Source organism: Colobus angolensis, unplaced genomic scaffold (genome assembly GCF_000951035.1).
Source record: "Colobus angolensis palliatus isolate OR3802 unplaced genomic scaffold, Cang.pa_1.0 Scaffold456, whole genome shotgun sequence".
NCBI classification, from domain to species: Eukaryota; Metazoa; Chordata; class Mammalia; order Primates; family Cercopithecidae; genus Colobus; species Colobus angolensis.
Window position 1 is genome coordinate 1422174 of NW_012117999.1, and position 23010 is coordinate 1445183.

Genomic DNA, 23010 nt, shown 5'->3' on the forward strand with positions numbered 1-23010 from the left:
CAATATAATTAGCCATTAGCAAAGTGCAAATCAAGACTACAGTGAGAATCTACTTCACACTCAGGATTGCTATAAACAAAAATACATATAGCAAATGTTAGCAAGAATGTGAAAAAATGACACCTACATGCATTGCTGGTGGGAATATAAAATGGTTGGAACAATTTTGAAAACCAGTAGAGCAGTTTGTCAGTAAATTAAACATAGTGGTACCAATTTCACCTCTAAGTATATAGTGAAGAGAATTGAAATAATGGATCTACCCAAAATTGTACACTAATGTTCATAGCAGCATTATTCATAATACTCAAAATGTGGAAACAATCCAAATAATGAATGGATAAATAAAATATAATATATCCACATAGTTAAATATTAATCAGCAATAAAGAGGAATGAAGTACTGATATCTGCTACAACATTTGAAATATTGTGCTAAATGAAAGAAGCCAGTCAAAAAAAAATCACATATTTACACTCCCACCAACAGTGTAGAAGAAGAAAATGTGGTACATATATACCATGTAATACTATGCAGCCATAAAAAAGAATGAGATCATGTCCTTTGCTGGGACATGGATGGAAATGAAGGTCATTATCCTTAGCAAACTAACACAGGAGTAGAAAACTAAATACTGCATGTTCTCACTTATAAGTAGGAGCTAAATGATGAGAACAGATGAACACATAGAGGGGAACAACACACCCTGGGGTCTATTGGAGGGTGAAAGGTGGTAGGAGGGAGAGAATCAGGAAAAATAACTAATGGGTACTAGGCTTAATATCTGGGTGATGAACTAATTTGTACAGCAAACCCCCATGACACAAGTTTACCTGTGTAACAAACCTGCACTTGTACCCCTGAACTTAAAATAAAAGTTAAACAAAAAAGAAAAAAGATCACATATTATATTGTTCCATTAATATGAACTGTCTAGAACAGATAAATCTATAGAGACAGAAAGTAAATTCATGGTTTTCTAGGGTTAGGTGGTGGTGGAATATGGAGTGACTCTCAACAGAGATAAAACTGTTACAAACTTGAATTGCTGTGATGCTTGTACAGCTCTGTTAATATACTAAAACCATCTAATTATATACTTTACAAGGATATGTTAATCATGTCTCAATAAATATATTTTAAAAAGAATGATTGATAGACAATACGAGCAATTTAATTTATAAGATAGGTATTGCTTGGTAATTGAGAAAGCCCACTTTAAGTGTTCTCTTTTTTAAAAAAATTTAGAGACAGGGTCTCACCATGTTGTCCAGGCTGGTCTTGAACTCCTGGGCTCAAGCAAGCCTCCCACTTTGGCCACCCAAAGTGCTGGGATTCCAGAAATGAGCAACTGCACCCAGTCTAAGTGTTCCTTTGAAGTCATCTCAACCTTAACATTCTTGAGTTGTCATTTTTCTTTCCCTCACATGAACACATCCTAGATTCCAACTCTACCATCTCATGCCATTTTTTGAATGCTTTTTGCATTAACATACAAGTAGAGAGACTTGCGGTTTATGGACTCTATTTTTCACACTTCTGTATTTGCTGTTACTTCAGCTTAGGATGTCATTCCTCATTTTCATCGTCACCTCCAACAAAATCCCATTTACTTGAACACTTAGCTCAAGATCCAGCTTTTCTGCTCAGTTCAGTAAAACTTTCCACTAGCTCTTGGTGAGGATCTCCGCTATTGGAAGGGAGTTAACAAACAGTTCCAACATGGTGTTTTGTCACACTAAGAAATGACTTTTTAAGGATAAAAGCAATCCTATTTATCTCTAAATTGTTGTGCCTAATACCTAGGAGGTGCTCAACAGATTTTTATAAAAGGACAAAATGGAGGGAGAAAATAAGGAAAAAATGGTGATAAAATTGTGTATAAATGTGGACTGCGAACTTATGGATCATTTGAAGGTGTAGACTTTCAAAGAGCCTAGACTAGAATCCAGGAGTATAGGGTTATGCCACCTGGATAGTGAGTAGAACCTGGGGCTGGAGTTGGGATAGAATTCTTTGAGCCAGTGTGTGATTATAAGTAATTGAAGACAGAGGTTTCTGTACAGATGAGGAGATGATTAAGTGTCTAACCCTGAAAGTTTTAGTTTACCAAACATAAAGATGAAAATTTCCACTTGTGAAGACTCACTCATTCACTGGAGTTCTTTATTGACCATTATAGATAAGAATGCAGACCCAGAATTTATGGAAAGGAACAGATAACAGGAGAGAAAGTTCAAAAACCAAAGAGAAAAATAAAACATGTCTGAGAAGGGATTTGAGGTGTCCAGAGTAATTCTGCTCAGATTTTCTAGCTAACCTCTGCAATAGGGATTTATCGTCTCCTTGGCTCATATCTTTTTATCCTCCAGGATGAAGAACTATAAGCTGGATGCCCAGGTCTCATCTCTGTGGTGGACTCTTCTCCTTACAAGTGCCTCTGTGTTTAATAAAATCGCTTCTTTAATTGACAAAGTCCTCCTTTTTCTGCAGGGGCCCACTTTACTCACTTCATCTCTGATATCCAACACAGAACCCATTATTCCTGCCCATATGGTGTATTACAATGTACAATCATAGTATAAAAATTATCACATATTATAACCAGCTGCATAGTTATGTTTCCCCCCAGTAGTCGGTAAGCTCTTCAGTCTCAGATATATCTTTATCTGAATAGGATCTGAGTTTACCTTTAGTATTCAGCATTCACAAAATGTTGAATTTTTCAACTTCTATGATTTTATCTCTTGTGACTTCCCTTTTTCCAGGGAATGTCTCTACTTTTAAAATTCCCTCCACCAAATGGGGAAAGTGGGACAGAGGGAGAGGGAGAGAGAGAGAGAGCAAGAGTGAGTGTGAGAGAAAACACACTAGGTTCTGTAACTGGACCTGGTTTAGAGTCCTGGCCTTTTTACTTATAAGGTCTCTGCCATACAAAAACTTCATCACCTTTCTAAACCTAACTTTTTTCACTCATGAACTAAGAGTGATCACTTCTTCATGCATGATAAATACATAGGATAAGGCTGGGCATAGGAGTGTGCTCAATAAATGGTAGCTGTTACCATTATCTTTAAAACAATTTCAAGTGTATTATATTTATTAATGAAGCACAATAAAATTTTTGAAGATGCAGAAATTGATAAATAGTAGTGTACCAATAAATTTAATTTCAGTATTTTCTTCCAGAAAGCAAATTCTAATAATACGAAAATATATCTAATAAAATTATCATTATAATTTTGATGAGAAGAGTGATCTTTTTATATCTTGTTAATGTGTAGGGGCCTCTGGTAAGCTTACTAAAATTTGTTTTACAAAATTATGTGATCTAAAGAGAGCACAACTGTTTCCAGTTTTAAGCCTGAATTAACAAACTTCAATGTAAAGCTTTGTTTAAAAAGTAAATTACACAAAGTTGCCAACATGATTTATCAAATTAAAAACAAACACAGCTTAATGTGGTTTACAAGTTATATTTATTATTTTCTATAGCATCTAAAAAGTAACATATTGTTATGACTTTGTTAAAAATAACTCTTTACACAGCTTTTGGAAGCTAACTGGCAAACAAGGTTTACAAGTAAAAGACATACTTTTCAAACTAAAATCAGTTTGTTGTCTTTATGCAATCTACAGAAGCAAGTTATGATTCAGTTTAAGTATCTGAAGCAGTTTCTACAGGATTCCCAAGAAATAGAAAACAGAGAAGCTTAAAGCACCAGCTGTCACATTTTCACCAAGTCAACACTGGTTCCTCACTGGTCCCCATAATATAATGGAGAGCAGGGGGAGAAAGGGAAGGAACACTTAGAGAGGAAAAAAACATCCTGAAATTACATTCATTTAGGGCATCCCCTAAAGGCATCTTGGTTAGGTTATTCAATTTCTGAGGGGCAAAAAAAGATTATAATAGTTAAGGCTTGAGATCATGCATTCAGAATAAAATACAATTACTGACACATAAACTATATTGAATGTTACACAACATATTTAAAGGATGACATTTAAATCAATGATATATAAATTTTCTTTCTGAATCTTTTAGGACTTAGCAGACTCATTGAAATCAATCTTCATACAGTCGGAATAACTCGCAGAATCTCAAACTACTTGTAAGTAAACGACTATATTTATATGAATAAGTCAAAGGACAACTACTTATGTCTATATTTAAAAAATAATTTCAGGCTGGGCGTGGTGGCTCACGCCTGTAATTCCAGCACTTTGGGAGGCCGAGACGGGCAGATCACGAGGTCAGGAGATCGAGACCATCCTGGCTAACACGGTGAAACCCCGTCTCTACTAAAAATACAAAAAATTAGCCAGGCGTGGTGGCAGGCGCCTGTAGTCCCAGCTACTGGGGAGGCTGAGGCAGGAGAATGGCATGAACCTGGGAGCTGGAACTTGCAGTGAGTCGAGATCGTGCCACTGCACTCCAGTCTGGGAGACACAGCGAGACTCTGTCTCAATAATAATAATAATAATAATGATTTCAATAGTGAAAACTAATGTTTAGGATTCTACAGTTCTTTGAATATAAAACATTTTATAGAGTATTGATGTATATGATAAGATTAAAAACCTTGAAAATGTAAATATATAAGGGAAAATTAACTTGTACATACTAATGTTATAAAACAACAACAAATTTAAACTTTTATCTCCTAATTCATAGTTCTCATAGTTTGAGTGACCATTATCTTTCTCTAAGTTGTAAAGAATTATAACGTACAGTAAAAAGTACCTTAAAGTTGCCACAACTTCCCAGTTAAGGGTCAAGACACTCTGAGAATCCCTGTACATAATGGTAGCTCTCAACTCTTCTAATTCATATTTAAACATACATTTGTCAGATCTTATATATTCAATGTTACATTAGAAATAACTGGTAAAAATACATCAATTTCATAATAAGGTAAACCTTGAGTCTATTAACATATTATCTATTACATCATTTTAGTAAATGTATACTTTTTAAAAAATAGGTGTAAATGAGAAGAAAATGCAAAAAAAGTAGGCCATAACTCTCCTTTATGCTTCTTGTTTTATGAATCTGTCCTGTTCGAGAGCCAGAGCTTAGGTGGAACTAGCCAGAGATGAGAAACCAGGAGCTCGAGTACAGTGAAATCCTATTCATTCCCAGTTCCAAAATGAAAAGGAAACAAGAACATACAAAAATAAACATAGAGCTTCAACCAATCTTTTTCAAATGCAGCTTTAATCAGCCCAAGAATCTCTGAGGCTGATCTCAAAGGCACGTTCTAAAAAACTGCTCTCTCCTTTCTTCCAATTGGCATTTGTCTAGGCAAGTTTATGATTTAATAGCCGGTGGCATTTCACCATCCCACATCAGGAAAGTATTTGCTTACTTGTAAGTCTTAATAGCGGTGACTTGAAGCCCATTAAATTATACATAAAATATAAAAGAAAGCCCCTGCTGCTGCTGATCTCTATCACCACTTCCCTTCATTCCCTAGAAGGCACACATCATATAAGCCATATAGAGAAAACAAACATGAGACTGTCAAATGGCCACTTTAACCCACTTTAAACTCACTGCAGCAATATTAAGGGTTCTCTGGATTTGTTAGATATAATGCTAAAAAGTGAATTGGCATGAAGTCTTGTGAATATAAGCTTAATTACCATGGGTTGTAAAGAATTGATTATCTCTACTTTTTCTGATCTTTTATTCCTGGCTTAGGCTTTCAACATTTTTCAGATATGTGAAGAAATATGCAGAGGTGGTAAGTGGGATTAGATCTGGCTTTGAATAGGTGACTTTTCCTTAGCTTTGTCAAAATAGGCACCTTCTTTAGTAGCGTGAACATCTCTATCATCATCTATCATATGAATGTGTGATGTATTTTTGTCATTTCGCCTCAAGCGGTAATTTTTATAAGCACGTTGAATGATGGTTGCTGAAACTGCCTCTTGTTTTCGTTTCAAAGTAGTCGTAATTGGCTCACATGTGATCTTAAAAGGGTTGGCTAACAAAAACCCTGATTCTATTTCTGAAAGAAGTTTCTCCATCCTCACATCTTGACCCATAACTCTCTTTGTAAAAGCAAGTAGGATATCGAGGCAATGAATTCTATCCCCAACAGCCATGGGGAGGTCCAAAGCAATGAGCTGGCCCTTGTTTGGTTTTGCCATGAAAAGAGGAGGATCAAGAGCAGCTGCAAAATCTGAAAGCTTGGTAGAGTCTATGTACTGGGTCCTATCAGGATCAAACCTTTTCCATACCTGAAAGAATTTCCTAAAATCATCTTCACTCAAGGTATTGTTTTTCTTCTTAGAAGCAATATTTAAAAACTCCATGACAACAACAATATACATATTTACAATGATCAGCCATGATATGAGGATATAACTGACAAAATAAAAAATCCCAACAGAGGGGTTCCCACAATCTCCTCTGACTTGAGTCCCAGGGTTAATTTTATCAGGATCACAGTCAGACCATTTACTGTTGAAAATTGCATCAAGCATCCCATCCCAACCAGCAAATATTGCAACTTGAAAAAGACAGAGCATACTGCTGCCAAAGGTTTCAAAATTAGACACATCATTAATTCCAGCTTCTTTTTTAACATAGGCAAAATTGTACATTCCAAATATGGCATAGATGAACATGACCAGGAAGATGAGAAGAATGATGTTCAATAATGCTGGGAGGGACAACATCAAAGGAAGCATCAGATTATGAAACACCTGTGGTCCTTTTCCAAGACGCAGCATGTGAATGATCCGTGAGAGAAGTATCAGTTGCACAAATGAAGGAGACACAAGGTAGGATCCTACTGTCATAGGCAGACATAGTCCTGGGGGTGGGAAAAGATAAAGCAGGCTATACAATTATTCAAACACAATTGTATTTTGAGGACTATAAATTATTTTACACTTAATCGTTTTTCCCTATATTTTATTAATCCTTTATTGATCCCTTCTATTTTACTAATCATTCTCATTTAACAGTTAGTATGTTGACAGTTTGGGTCAGCCAAACACCAACTGTATCAATGCTTAGGGTATCTAGCTAAATTTGGAAGATTATTTTTCTGTAACATAATCTAAGAGTAGTATAGATCAAGTAGTTGTGGAATTACAGATGACCTGATTCTGTAATGTAGGACAATAGTCATAATTTTTTATTGCTATTGGATCAAGCAATTTAGTTCCATGTAACCTTTACTGAATGCCCAATAAATATATCACATCAATATGCAAAGATGAATGACATGATTTCTGTCTTTGGGAACCTTATAATTTAGAAACTAGTGATAGACATATAAAATAATTATAAGACAGAAAGACCTAATTGGTAAATATAATTACAGAAATGTCTGGCATTCCATGATTCATAGATTGTAATTTAATTTCTTTATTTCATAAATAGTACTGGGGCTCCAGGAACTTTAAATATGAGTTGAATAAATAAGTCTTTTTTTTTAGAACTTTTTTGTAGCTGTGGTAGTTAGATGAGGGAAGTATGGCAGTGATTAACATAAGAACTATCAAACAAGTTAAAATTATAATTACATTAAAGACATGTTCTCTGGAAGTATTAGAGAGAATGTTGTTTATTTTGAATTGAGAAGGTAGTGGAAGGAAGAATCCCAAGAGACTTCTAAGTGATATGGTAGGTTTGTTGAATCTGGAGGAATCACATCTCACATTTCTGTTAAACTTGGTCTCTGCCTAAGATAACATTTCTTGCTGATGTTCTATCCTATCAATACCCTATCTCTATAGTGCTTTAGTGAATCTTCTACTCTGACCCAAATTCTCATTTTCCTTCAACCTTCCAAATTCTTTCATTATGATGGAAGTATCACTAAATTGTGAATAAATTCCTCTGCATTCTCATCACTAATTTTTTAACCCAATCTCTTTTTTGGGGGGCAGGGGAAGGTTCTTTTTTTAATTTTTGTTTTTCTTTATTTCTTCTAAAAAGAAATGCCAGGATACATGTGCAGAACATGTAGGTTTGTTACCCAGGGATACATGTGCCATGGTGGTTTGCTGCACCTATGGACCAGTCCTCTAAGTTCCTTCCCCTCACACCCCACCCTCCAACAGGCCCTGGTGTGTGTTGTTCCCCTCTCACGGTCCATGTGTTCTCATTGTTCAACTCCCACTTACAAGTAAGAATATGTAGTGTTTGGATTTCTGTTCCTGTTTTAGTTTACAGAGGATGATGGCTAAATCTGGCTCTATCTTGAAGCCTCTATTTCCCTTGCAACCCTCTCAAATACAGGGAGCTCATTCTTCCCCACTCCACTTTCCTCAGATTAGAAAGAAAAAATATGTATCTTTCTTTCTTTTCAATGTGATTTCTGGTCACTTTTCCTTCCTATTATCTTTATAAAGAAAGAGATTCTTGACACTGTGGAGCATGCCTTTCAGCTATATCATTTCCTACCATTCCTTGGCTCTATAGTCTACTCATTCTTCATTCATATTCATTGAATACTTCAATAATTGACTCAATCTCTCTCATTTCACCTTAGCATCTACCATCAACAATCCATTTAAAAGCTACTTTCTGTCTTTGGTCTTCTCAAGTTATTATATTCTTCTCCATCATTTTACAAATCCACATTTATAATCACATTCTGGATCCAGGATACCTTGCCTTCTGAAACTTCAAATTCAAACTGCTTTCTCTCTGACTGCAATTGCTTTTCCTTCCAGTTCTCTGATGAAGTCCTCTTCAGTCTTACAGGACTCTAATTCCATCCTTCCTCAGCCTTCTTCCTATCAGCTCCCTCCTGTCTTCACGTACTTTTCTATCAGTTTTTCTGATAGTTGCTTCTTTTCTGAAACTTACGGTTTTTTTCAGTAGTTAGTTGCATTGTTTCCACTATCAACTGAATGAGTGAATATTTGGAAGCACATCTGAGCAAACAGTTTATCTACATTTTCTACTACTCAATACATAGAATAGTGCTTGATGAGTAAACTTAAATATTGTTCCTACTCTCATGGAACTTACATCGTAATATGTGTGTTATGGGGAAGCAGACAAACATCTCTCTGCCCGAAACTCTTTTGACACTAAATTATTTGCTTGGCTATCTCCTTATCTGAAAAGTCTCTAATTAGATTTCACATCTTCCATAAAGTTTTCTCTGACCTCTACTCACTGATTAGGTGACCTCCTTCTGCTATGCTGCTGCAGCACCCTGTGCCTTCCCTACCATAACCTTAACAGCACATATTAAAATGTACTGTTTAATTATCTATATCCTTTAATAGACTGTAAGCTATGTGTACACAGAAATTACACCTATCTTGTTTACTACTGAATTTTTTGTATATAATACAGCTTTTATTCACAAAGAGAATTATCAAGTATATTTATTAAATAAGAGAGAGATCTCCAAAGTAAGAGAAAACAAGCAACAAATTTATTAAAGCCTGAAACTCTAGTATTGTATAAGTTATAAATAGTTTTAGAGATTAGAGGGAAGGAAATAATAACAGACTTGAAAGGTTACATCATTCTAAGGCATAAAGATCTTTCTAGTGTCATCTAGAAAATTAATGTATATTACAGAATGAAGGGGTGACTAAACATTCACCTGGTGGCTTGTGATGCAAAGTCTATGTTACTAGTCCAAGAAATATTTTTGAACATCTTATCTCTATCAGGCATGGGTGGTACATGTATGAATACAAATGTGAAGCATTCCTGTTGAAAATAAAAAAAGATCCCTATCTGTTTTGCTTATTAGGAGACTATATTTCATGAGATATTTAGTGTAAGAGCTTGCTTGAATTAATATTATTATGAATAAAAATTCGACAAAAGAAAATCTCACCTGTGATGGAGAAAATAACCACCATAAAATCAAAAATGTTCCACACAATGGTGAAATAAAAACAACGGAGAGCGATGAGCTTCAGTATACATTCCATAGTATATAGCATAACAAAAATTGAGTTAATCCAGTAGAGAGCAATGTACATTTCTAGACTCTGACCTTCAGTGTCTATCATCATGGCTATTGCTTGGAAACATATAAGAACCATAACAATGACATTAAAAACTTGGCTTGTTACCAAGTCAAAAATGAATCCTTGGAGTTTGTTCTGTGGGTAAAAAAACAGGTGCAATAGTCCCATTAATAGGATACATATACATATATATGGTCTTTATACTCTACCACTTTCTTCCCAAAATAAATGAGAGTGTGAACCCAAATTTTTGCCAAACTATAACATATAGTAAAAACAAACAAACAAACAAAATGACCATGAAAAGCTTTGTTAAGGGACACAAAAATTTTGTCAAAAGCATTTGTTAAGGCTTTTAAAATAATATATAAAAAACACCTCCATTGAAGTTTCAAAAAATCTAGACATTTTCTTACTCGTGGGCGAGGTACTGGTCTTTGAGAGTCCTCATACATTAACTGCTTCAGCCTGTGGTACTGTTTTCTCTGTTTAACCGTGATAAAGATATTTGAGCCTCCCAGGTAAAGAAAGGAAAGAAAAATATATTAAAATCACACTTAATCCAAATTTTTCCTTATATTAGTATGCATTTTAAAGACTTGGCAATTATTAATTTACTCTTCTAAAAAAAGGCTTAACTGCAGTGAATGAAATCATGTTTGAACATGTCTGACTTTCTGCCCAAAAATCCATAAAAAGCACATACAGAATACATGCCGATAGTGACAGAAATTCAGTAACCTCTAAGTGCACTCTGTTAGGGAAGCGTCAACTCTATTTTCACACAGGGTTGTAGAAGAGGGCAAAGGAGAAACAGCAGGGGATATCTGGAAATATTTACTAAGAAAGGTTGAGTTCAACAGCTAAAGGAAAAGTTGATTTGTATCTTTTAATAAGCAGAAATAAACAGAAATGATCATATGTGATCATTTTTATATGACTGTATATTGCTTTATTTTTCAAATACTATCAGAAGATTTTTTTTACTATTATTCCAAAAGTACCTTGTGCTTGCTTCTTCATAGCACGTTTGAGGACTTATTAATTTTTGTGTTTATAGTGCTAATTTCAGTATCTTATGTAATATATGCGAAGTGAATAATGTCATGTCCTAGGAATTAGGAATTGTTACTGCTCTAAATCAGGACCTGCTTGCTTAAATTGATGGCAAACACCAATTGGAAGCCTAGAAGCAAATCTTAGTATGTTATCCTACAGGGTTGATATTCGTAGAAAGCTGAAGCATCCAATCAAAATCACATTTGATCACTCAGCTGTCTACTCCTATTTCATTGGTGGAGACTCAAGAGTGATATACAGTAGTCCCCCCTTATCTGAAGTCTCACTTTTCACAGCGTCAGTTAGCCATGGTCAACCACAGTTGGAAATTATTGCATGAAAAATCCTAAAAATAAATAGTTAATACATTTTAAATTTCATGTGGGTCTGAGTTGTGTGATGAAATCTTGTGCCATCCTGCTCTGTGGAAATTGGAATGTGAATCATCCCTTTGTCCAGCATATCCACTCAGTCTATGCCACCCACACATTAGTCACTTTGCAGCTATCTCTGTTATCGCAGCGATTGTGTTCAAATAATCCTTATTTTAATTAATAATAACCCCCAAAATGCAAGAGAAGTGATGCTGGCATTCGAATATGCCAAAAGGAAGCTGCAAAGTGCTTCCTTTAAGAGAAAAGGTGAAAGTGCTTGACTTAAGGAAAGAAAAAATATATATAGATATATATGCTGAGGCTGCCAAATCTATGGTATGAATGAATCTTCTGTCCATGAAATTGTGAAGAATGAAAAATAAATGTATGCTTGATTTGCCGTTATACTTCAAACTGCAAATGGCCACAGTGCATGATAAGCCTTAGTCATGGAAAAGCCATCTTAACGTGAACAGAAACATGTTTTGATTTACAGCAATCAGGTTAGGTACTACCCTGCAGTTTCAGACATCCACTGGAGGTCTTGGAACAAAGTCCCCTTGGATAAGGAGGGTCTACTGTATCAGATTTTACACATGGCTAAAGTTTGATTACATGGCTGAAGATAAAATTTCAAAATTAAACTATTCTTTCCTTTGACTTTTTTGGAAGGCTTCCCAAAAGAGATTAGGTGCCTGTGTAAAACAACTCGACTTACATGTCTTTTTAGTCATTTGTATTTGTGGAGGCCCTGAAGGAAGTCGCTTTTTAGAAATGGCATGAAACAGTAGTTACTCAATTCCGTCTCTGAACTCTGTCTTACGGGGTTCAAGCACCCCTACTTAGGCCACCCAATTAGGATTTATGACTCTCTCTACTTCTAGCAGAAAGAACTACTCTAACTTAGAAAGATGTCCATGCTGGCTGACTGTGAAGGCTTTAAATATAACAGCGAGTAAAAGAGTGCTTTTTTTCTGGAACTCTTCACATATTTGTTAAGATAGAAAATTTTACTTACAGTATTTATTTTTCAGTACATCATTATTTTCAAAACACTTGTAATTTTTACACAGACACTTATAATTTTTAACTTTTAAACTTGACTGTGTAGTACATATTTTGGATTTAAAAGTCAATGTAAAGATGAACATTTTGGCAATGTTCATCAAAGTGCAGGAACATTAATCATGATTTTTTAAGATACATGTCAAATAAAAATGACATTAAGCTGAATCCAAAGCCAATTATTTGAAGCAGGGCATTTATATATTCATGCATATGCCTGATTTCCTCAGACATTGGATAAACAAATAATATTTATACTTATCTTTATTTTATGCTTGTTGAAATTATCAATAATAACACTAATCAGCATACTCAGAGGGAGAAATACTCCAAATATAATAAAGTTGATAAAGTAACAATACATGTAGATGTTGACTTCAAAATGAGGCTGTATATTTACCTAGAAGTTTAAAATAAGCAAATTATTGATACCGGCTTTTTAAAACAAGTTTTATAAAACAATTTATGACAAGAAAACCCAACAATGCTACCTAAGAAACTGTTTTCTTTTTGCTCTTTGGCAAAGGATATCATTGCTTTGTATGGATGTTAAAGTTCATTTCATTCATTTAACCATTGTTGCAAAATCTGGTAACCTTTCAAATGAGCCTATGGGACCTCAATCATTGTATATAATAACTCTGGAAGAATTTCACTGCCAATGAAATTTCCAATCTGAAAAGCGTTTAATTTCTATTCATTATTACTGGTGTCCTGTGCTCAAATTGCAAAAATGACTTTGCTTGTATCCTAACAATGACTTTAAAATGATATTATACTTACAGCAACAGAATCAATTGCTGAATTCATAATAGTGATCCATCCATTAAATGTTGCCTGTAAAAATGACATGCATTTAAAATTTATGCTTCCTGGCAAATAAAAAGTAAAATCTCAATCTGTTATTAGTGCACTGAAACATTTGACATAGGTTTGCCACACTTCCATATACTGTGTAATTGGGATTCTCAACATTTTCATTATTATACTGTCTGTTAACAACTATTTCAAGTACTTAGGTTATTTGTAGTTAGTAACAAAATATTTTAAGATAGTATGACTAGAAAAAGATAAATAGGGAAACAAATATATAAATGGTAAATAAATACACGCGGCCATATGTCATGGTGACTTGTAGCTGCTATACATTTTCTTTTCTGTGAGAGACATAAGAGGAATTGTTCAACTCTTCACATCTGCTAGATACTGAGTCACTGAGTAGCAGTTCCTCAAAATGCTAAAGAGATAAAAAGTAGCCACTTGGATTGGACCAAATAATTATTACCTGTGATGGTTAATACTGACTGTCAACTTGATTGGATTGAAGGATGCAAAGTATTGATCCTGGGCACGTCTGTGAGGGTGTTGCCAAAGGAGATTAACATTTGAGTCAGTGGGCTAGGAAAGGCAGACCCACCCTTAATCTAGTGGACACAATCTAATCAGCTGCCAGCAAATATAAAGCAGAAAGGAAAATGTGAAAAGAGGAGACTGGCCTAGCCTCCCAGCCTATATTTTTCTCCCACGCTGGATGCTTCCTGCCCTCAAACATTGGACTCCAAATTCTTCAGTTTTGAGACTTGGACTGGCTCTCCTTGCTCCTCAAGCTTGCAGACAGCCTATTGTGGGACCCTGTGATCATTGATCATGTAAGTTAATACTTAATAAACTCCCCTTTTTATATATATATGTGTGTGTGTGTGTATATATTTACATATATATCATATATATATATATATATATATATATATATATATATATATATATATTCACACACACACACAAAATATATATAGAATATATATTATTATATGGGATAATATATAATATATAATGTGCTAAATAATATATGGGATATATAATATATATTATATAGGATAATATATAATAGGATATGTATTTTATATTTATAATAAGATATATATATCCTATTAGTTCTGTCCCTCTAGGGAAACCCTGATCTCTTAATCCTGTTATCTTCGTAAGCTGAGGATGTACATCTCACTGGTACCTCAGGACCACTGTGATAATTGTGTTAACTGTACAAATTGATTGTAAAACATATGTGTTTGAACAATATGAAATCAGTGCACCTTGAAAAAGAACAGAATAACAGCAAGTTTTAGGGAACAAGGGAAGACAACCATAAGGTCTCACTGCCTGCGGGGTTGGGCAAAAAGAGCCATATTTTTCTTCTTGCAGAGAGCCTATAAACGGATGTGCAAGTAGGGAAGATACCACTAAATTCTTTTCCCAGTAAGGAATATTGATATTAATACTCTGGGAAAGGAATTTATTCCTGTGGGGAGGTCTATAAATAGCCACTCTGGGAATGTCTGTCCTATGCAGTTGAGATAAGGACTGAGATACGCCCTGGTCTCCTGCAGTACCCTCAGGCTTACTAGGATTGGGAAACTCCATCCTGGTAAATTTTTGGTCAGACAGATTCTCTGCTCTTGAACCCTGTTTTCTGTTAAGATGTTTATCAAGACAATATGTGCATCGCTGAACATATAGACCCTCATCAGGAGTTCTGATTTTGTCCTTGTCCTGTTTCCTCAGAAGCACGTGATCTTTGTTCCGCTTTTTGCCCCTTGAAGCATGTGACCTACTCCCTGTTTGTACACCCCCTCCCCTTTTGAAATCCTTAATAAAAACATGCTGGTTTTAAGGCTCAGGTGGGCACCATGGTCCTACCAAAATGTGATGTCACCCCCAGTGGCCCAGCTGTAAAATTCCTCTCTTTGTATTCTTTTTCTTTATTTCTCAGCCAGCTGACATGGAAAATAGAAGGAACCTACATTGAAATACTGGGGGTGGGAGATAGTTGTATGTCCCATTACATTTATCTACTAATCGCTAAAATATTTTATAACCAAATGTATTAATCACCCACATTTTGTCCTTTGCATTCAACCTACAATATGGATGAATATATAATTAATAAAGAAAAGTCAAAAGTGTACTTACTACTTGAAGCAGAGAAAGGAAACCATTTCCAACATTATCAAAGTTCATTTTTGCATTTTCCCATGGCATGGATTCATTAAACAGAAGGCTTTCACACTGACTCTTATTCATGACTTCAGATGAAGGAAACCTTTCTCCACTTGTTGGGTCAATGCATTCATAGAATCTGCCAGCAAATAAGTCTACTCCCATGATACTAAAAATCAGCCAGATCATCAGGCAGACAAGAAACACATTCAAAGTAGGTAAAGTTGTTTTGATCAAAGCTCTCACAACCACCTGGCATATATAAAAAATGTAAACTTTAGATAGGAAATCTGAAACTGTTTTAGTTTTTGATCAGTTTGAAAAATACTAATTGATATAATGACATATTTTTTAAAAACCTTAAAAGGCTGTATCTAAAGATTTAACAGCCCACTTGCTGGTACTGGAATAACCTAAATAGCAATTCAATTTTTATTTAGAAAATACAATCAAATCGGGCCAGGCATGGTGGCTCATGCCTGTAATCCCAGCACTTTGAGAGGCCGAAGCGGGTGGATCACCAGGTCAGGAGATCGAGACCATCCTGGCTAACATGGTGAAACCCCTTCTCTACTTAAAATACAAAAAATTAGCCAGGTGTGGTGGCGGGTGCCTATAGTCCCAGTTACTTGGAAGGCTGAGGCAGGAGAATCACTTGAACCCAGGAGGCAGAGCTTGCAGTGAGCAGAGATAGCACCACTGAACTCCAGCCTGGGTGACAGAGCCAGACTCTGTCCAAAAAAAAAGAAAATACATTCAAATCTAGATATTCTTAAAATGTTTGTACTAAAAAATCATTAAATGACAATAGAGCTGATTAGTACAAATACTAGAAAAAATAATTATTTTGCTGACTCAATATGTGTGTGTGTGTATGTGTATATATATATACATGCTTATTGATTTCCTGTATTGTGCCAGAAATGATCATTCAAGATAATTGAATCCATGTGTATGTATGAGGTTATCTTAAAATATATATATTATATATTTTAAGTGAAATGGAATATGTGAAAGAGTAGTCAGGGGAATCAGAAGACCAATAGATTGTACTGTCAATGAAGCCAAGGGAAGAGATTGCTTCAGGAAACTAAATGGGTTGCTGTACTTCACAAAGATTCAATCATCACTGAACCATTTGGTGTCACTGATGAATCACTCCAGAGTAGGAAGCTTGGGAGATGAATCCACCACCTAAACTTGAATATCAGCAATAATCTATAATCACTGTCATTATTTCCTCAACTGACCTCACTCTTTAAAATTCAAATCAGAATTGTATTCTTATTACTCCACTGAAGCTGCTAAGGCAAATGCAAATCAGTTGCTATATCTAATATAATAATATGTTTTACTATTTCCACTACTTGTTTTTCTCTTAGCTTCTTTGTGTGTGTGTGTGTGTGTGGTTTTTTTTAGTAGAGATAGGGTTTCACCATGTTGGTCAGGCTGGTCTTGAACTCCTGACCTCAGGTAATCCACCCACCTTGGCCTCCCAAAGTGATGGGATTACAGGCGTGAACCACTGTGCCCAGCCTCTCTTTATTTTATACTTTTTCTTTCCCTTTCCTGACCTTCTTTCACTTTCTTCCTGAGGCACCATTGATTCGTTTTCTACCATTCTAACCTTTCCTTCCTTCAGTCATTACTAGATACTAATCCTTTTGCCTGCATATTCTTGCTGATATTCCATAGTTGTCTGTCTTCGAATTAATATTTTGGCTTTTAACTATGATTTCAGTAACACTTTTATTTCTAAAACTAGATCTTTTGTTAATACTTTTAAATATTTTGAAAGGTCCATTAATGGTTCTGCTAAAGAAAAATGCTATGTCTTTTAGAAAATCCACATATAGAGAATAAAAAGAGTGGATATAGTTGACACATATATTTGAAAAGTAGACAGTACCTAAGATCTTAAACTTATTAAATACATAAATCATTAATTTTACAAGCATGTAGCTTCCTAATATACTCAATGATATATCTTCAGCGATAATTTACAGAACTTCCAGAGGTTGAGATGAGACTTCAGGTCTGAACCCGACTTTGCTCTAAGCCTGGCTACTGTAGCCTGGCTACTGTTTTCCTGACCTTGAATTGTCCACAGCCATTGCCTCATTGCCATTCTAATGAATGTACAGCATTAAATAGTACAGGGCCTAATTTCTGACAGAGTCAGTTTCCCTGGCAAATCTCTTCCTGCTTTTCTCTAAACTGGGGCAGACAACTTGCTGATTGTGTTATTTTTTTTTCCTCCCTATATGTCTAAACTTATTAGGAAAAAGAACTGGCATTATCTCGTTTTTCGAAAATAAAAAAGAGTTTGTTTATTTTAGTTACTTACTTAGGGGGGTGTGTGTGTGTGTATTTTGAGTAAATAGGCCCTCTGCAGTTTACATGTTAGAATATTCTATAATGTTTTCCTATCACTGAACAGTATTTATACTGGAAAGGTGGCTGTCTTTTTTTTTTTTTTTTCTGAGACAGTCTCACTCTGTCACTCAGTCTGGAGTGCAGTGGAGCAGTGTCGGCTCACTGCAGCCTTGACCTCCCAGGCTCAGGTGATCCTCTCACTTCATCTCACCTCAGCATCTCAAGTAGCTGGGACTACAGGTGCACACACCACACCTGGCTAATTTGTATTTTTTGTAGAGACAGGGTCTCACTGTCTTACCCGGGCTGGTCTCAAACTCCTGAGCTCAAGCGATCTGTTCGTCTTGGTCTCCCAAACTGCTAGGATTACAGGTGTAAGCCACCATGCCCAGGCTGTTTTGTCATTTTAGCTTCAATCTTATTGAACCATTCAACCATCTTATTTTCAGCTTATTTTCCACCTTATTTTGGTTTAAAAGCACTGGGAAATATCACCACCTTGTGGATCTTCATGATATGGTTAATGAAGTCTGTTTCTTAAGTTATTATATGTTACAATTACTATTTTAGATTTTTTGTTTCTGAGGTGTATAATTGGGATTTTGCCACATTTGGAATTTTTATGTATTTACCACATAATCAAAATATTAATTTCCCAACACAGATAAATCAAATGTATTTAACAAACAGATCAGGCCTAAGCACTATTATTATGAGTCAACGACACATTTGTGTGAATTACAAGAATATTATCATGAATCATGGACTAAGTATATATATACAAATATAATTAATGTACTTAAGTACTTTACACAATCATATAAAAGTGAAATTATTAAAATTTCTGAAATTATTTTTTAAATAAAATACATATTTTTAATTACTTATATTTCTGTTTGTATGTATAATAATCACTCAAAATTTGAGAGAAAAATAAACATTCGCTTTTTACCAAGTGGAAAGAGTTTAAGTGTTATGGTTTCTTAATCAGTAACAGTTTAAATGTAATATATAATGTATAAACTACAGAGATAAAGGTTAAACATAATAATTTTCTCACTAGGTTCTACCATAGCAATGAATATGTGATATGAGGTAGTAAAGTGGCAGACTGGTATAAAAAAATCTATGTAAATAAAAATGCAAAAACACATAAATGTATTATAAAATAAAATAAAAGGTACATTTCAATGTGTTCTGTCATTTCTGTATACAATGGGTCACTGTATAGCTACATACTTATACTACTTGTGGTGGTCAGAGACTCCATTTTCTTTCTATTAGGTCAAGCATTATGCGATTTCCATTTCAGGTACAAAAGATTGAACACTGACCATTTTATAATATTCAATCTATTTTCTTTACTTTGTTCAGACACTGGCCATTTTATAATATTCAATCTATTTTCTTTACATTGTTCAGAAGAGGTTTTAACATGTGAGTGATGATGACAGGACATCGCTTGTGATTGTGACATTAAAAAAAACAAATTTATCTTAAAATTCAAACTTCTCTTTCATTCAGTGAGTAACCACTTAGGGTATACAATGTTTGCATAATTTTAAAGTTTGTTAACTAACCCAAGTTCCATTTTCTAACAACTGTATTTTTAAAATGGAGACAATTTCATTAATATGCATATGTATATGGGGTAGAAATATACTTTTCAAACTATATTTTCTCTCTCAAATACTAGTTTCTTTTACTTGTCTGTATTGGTTTTTATACTTTATGAGGAATAAGAATGTAGAATCTTAATAAACGTACCTATTCCTCTCTGTTTCTAAGCAATGAAATGTAAGGTTTCTGTTGTATTAATACTGTTAAAGGTACAAATGAGAAGAAGACAAAGTTTCCCAATTTGTGCAAATTTAGTAATTACAAATAAAAATCTGTAGATATAGCTTAGAAACTCATCTCTTACCTTCATTCTTTCAAATTGAGATAGAACTCTGAGGGGCCGAAGGAATTTCATGGAAATAAGTGGTTTTAGTTCTTCCCGAGTTTTGCCTATTAAGCTAAGACAAAACACCTATATATTTTTTTTAAAAAAGTGAATAGGATTTCATATTAATCAATATAACATGTAAAATAAAATAAACTTTGCATTTATTACAACAGATATATACAGCAAAAACTTACCAGTAAATTTGTGAATTATTTTTACATATATTTCAAAATACATTAATAATCACTTACAGAAAGTTATAAGAAAATCATTTAGTGTTAAAATCACTTTAAAAAGATAAAACTAAATTATTTTCTGTAATAAGGAATGTATTTTAGTGAGACAAATAAAAGTTATATATTTTATACTCTTTATGATCAACGATTTATAGTGACATCTGTTTTTAGTTTGAAATTAGATTAAGAATCAATTTCATAATTACTTGTAATACAGTAATCATATGCAGATATTCATTAAAACAAAATAAGAAATATATTTACAAATGCATTCATATACAAATATGGTTAAGACAATATACAAGATAGGTTTTCAGAGGATAAGCATCAAAGAAGGTATGAATATTGTTAAGTCAAAAGTACACACATTACAAAAAGTATAACCAGATACTAAGGTAAATTTTAAAAGTAAATATATTCAAGGTTAATAAATGTTCATAAATAATGACTAAGGTGGTAAAGCTAAGATTAACTTTTATTATATCTTCAGATTTTTCTACATTTTCAAGTCAACATTATGAAAAATTTCTTCTTTTTACCCTTTACTAAAGAGACAGCCTTGAAGTAGGGTTTGAACTTTGGGTATTATTTTCATAAGCATGAAGGAATCTGGACACAGAACAATGACTAGGAAACAAGAAGGTGAGTCGCAGGCATAGTATGGTTTGGCTAGAGCAAAAGGCTAATTTGAAAGAGCAAACTTAGGAAAGATAGGTCAGCTATTTTAAATCATTAATTGTAGGTTGAGGAGCTTCTATCATTATTTATAGAATAGAGAGCCATTCATTCATTCAACAAAAACGCGGAGAACCTTCTAATATGACAGAAATTGTTCTAGGCACAGGACTTAAAGGAGGGAAGAAAACTAAGAAAAAATTGTACCCTAATGGAACTCATATGTTAGTGGAAGAAAACAGACAATAAACAAAACAAATGAACAAATGGTACAATATTAATAAGGGGTATGGAGATGAAGGAAGCAGACAAAGAGAAAGGGAGTCTTGGAGTGGTTGCAGTTTAAATAGTGTTGTAAGGAAAGACCTTCAAAGGTTTCACTTTGGCTAAGGCATCAATGCCAGCCAAGGTTCCAGTTGCAAGGAAAAATAAGTACACAGGCACTAAGAAGAAAATAATCTTGGCATATTTGAAGTGTTCCATGAAAGTTGGTGCTGGTGGATCAGTAAACAGACTTGGACAGGGGAAAGGGAGCATAACAGGGAATATGTTTAGATTACACAGATACTTGTAGAGCATTGATTGCAAAGATTGTTGATTTTACCCTGAATGAGATGGGTGTTTATCATAAGGTTTCAAGAGAAGTGACATGAGCTGACTTCCATTTCACAACAGTTACTCTAGTTGCTATGTGGAAAACAGGATGAAGGTGTGCAGGGCAGAAGCAAGGACACCACTTTGGAATCTATTGTAGTGATCTAAGTGAGAAATTTGGGGAGCTTGGATCAGCCCCACACTTGTGAACATCATAAGTAGTCTAATTGTGATATATGATTTAAGAGTTAAGCCAACAAAAGAAAGACTTTAGGGTGCTGATATCATCAAGATATTATGCAACAAACTTACATGGTTAGCAGTAAATTCAAGGTGATTATTATAATAATCCAGGAATAAAGTGCTGAACTTTTAAAATTTTGGAATGAGAAGAAAATGATAGATGTTAAATATTATAAACTAAGAAAGGTGTCGTATACCAATAATGTAGATGGAGAGGGAAAGGAAAGATATAATAAACTGACAGGAAGTGAAAGAGTAAGACTGAGGAAGAAAAAGTAAATCAAATAGTCTTTTAAATTTTCTTTAAAATACGTACAATAACAACCACGAAGTCCAGCCTGTACCAGCCATTAGAGAAATAGGCTTTAAAACCATATGCCATCCATTTTAGAAGCATTTCCAGAATGAAGATGTAAGTGAAGATCATGTCAGCATATTCTAATAAAATTTTAATTGTCTTTCTCTGATCAATATATATATCTTCAAAAGCCTGTGGGTAAAAAAAAAAAACATATAAGGATTAGGTGTAGATATAATTTCTAAAAATTCTTTTGATATAGAAAGGAACAAAATTTCATATCTAATAGGCATATGGTGAGCACTGTCAGAGGTTGTAGGCTCCAGGGCTGGTTCACTATGCTTGTATTTATTGACACAATCCATAAGTATTATTATTTGACCCCATGCCTATGACAGACATCATTAATTGATTCCGGAACTAGTTCTTATATAGGCTGAACCTGGCTTCATAACTGTTTTAAATAGCAATCCAAAAATCCCCTCCAAAATCAGTTCATCAAACTTAAGAGATAAAACCTTTAGTCACATCTGACATAAATCTTATCTGTAATTCCAGGTAGCAATTCACAGATATATGCCACTTACTCATAGAGAAACAGATATGTTTTTAAAATGTCTTCAGAAATCCATAAGGCTATCAAGTAAACTAGTTGAAATACTGAAGATTAATTAAAACTATAATTGTTTCTCCAAAGCTTCTCAGTTTTAATGTCAACCTTAATTTGACTATGGAATGTGTAAATTCTGATCATGTCATTGAAAGCAATTTCATAAATATTTTAGCACTGAAAACAGGCAGGCAGACTTTCAATATCAATACACATAAAAGGACAAAAAGTAAGCAAGGATTAAAATAGTCTCATATAAAGAATGATGTGATTCCTTTTTTTTTAAATTATACTTTAAGTTCTAGGGTACATATGCACAATGTGCAGGTTTGTTACATATGTATACATGTGCCATGTTGGTGTGCTGCACCCATTAACTCGTCATTTACTTTAGGTATATCCCCTAATCAAGTGGGCTTCATCCCTGGGAGCAAGGATGGTTCAACATACGCAAACCAATAAACGTAATCCTGCATATAAACAGAACCAAAGACAAAAATCACATGATTATCTCAATAGATGCAGAAAAGGCCTTTGACAAAATTCAACAGCTCTTCATGCTAAAAAC

At 34.4% G+C, this 23010-nt stretch overlaps 1 protein-coding gene across 2 annotated transcripts in view; it reads right to left on the reverse strand.

Moving 5' to 3' along the window:
* Nucleotides 1-5216: 5216 nt before the first annotated feature.
* The window catches only part of SCN7A (sodium channel, voltage gated, type VII alpha subunit), a 97251-nt gene continuing 79457 nt past the window's right edge, over nucleotides 5217-23010 (reverse strand). For both annotated transcript variants that reach the window (XM_011958033.1, XM_011958034.1), the window contains exons 18-25: nucleotides 21851-22024; nucleotides 19763-19870; nucleotides 15436-15714; nucleotides 13249-13302; nucleotides 12728-12865; nucleotides 10384-10488; nucleotides 9832-10102; nucleotides 5217-6828 (exon numbers count right to left, since the gene is read on the reverse strand). In XM_011958033.1, the coding sequence (XP_011813423.1) occupies nucleotides 5762-6828; nucleotides 9832-10102; nucleotides 10384-10488; nucleotides 12728-12865; nucleotides 13249-13302; nucleotides 15436-15714; nucleotides 19763-19870; nucleotides 21851-22024 (2196 nt within the window). In that variant the 3' untranslated portion in view covers nucleotides 5217-5761. The remainder of the gene's footprint in view (nucleotides 6829-9831; nucleotides 10103-10383; nucleotides 10489-12727; nucleotides 12866-13248; nucleotides 13303-15435; nucleotides 15715-19762; nucleotides 19871-21850; nucleotides 22025-23010) is intronic.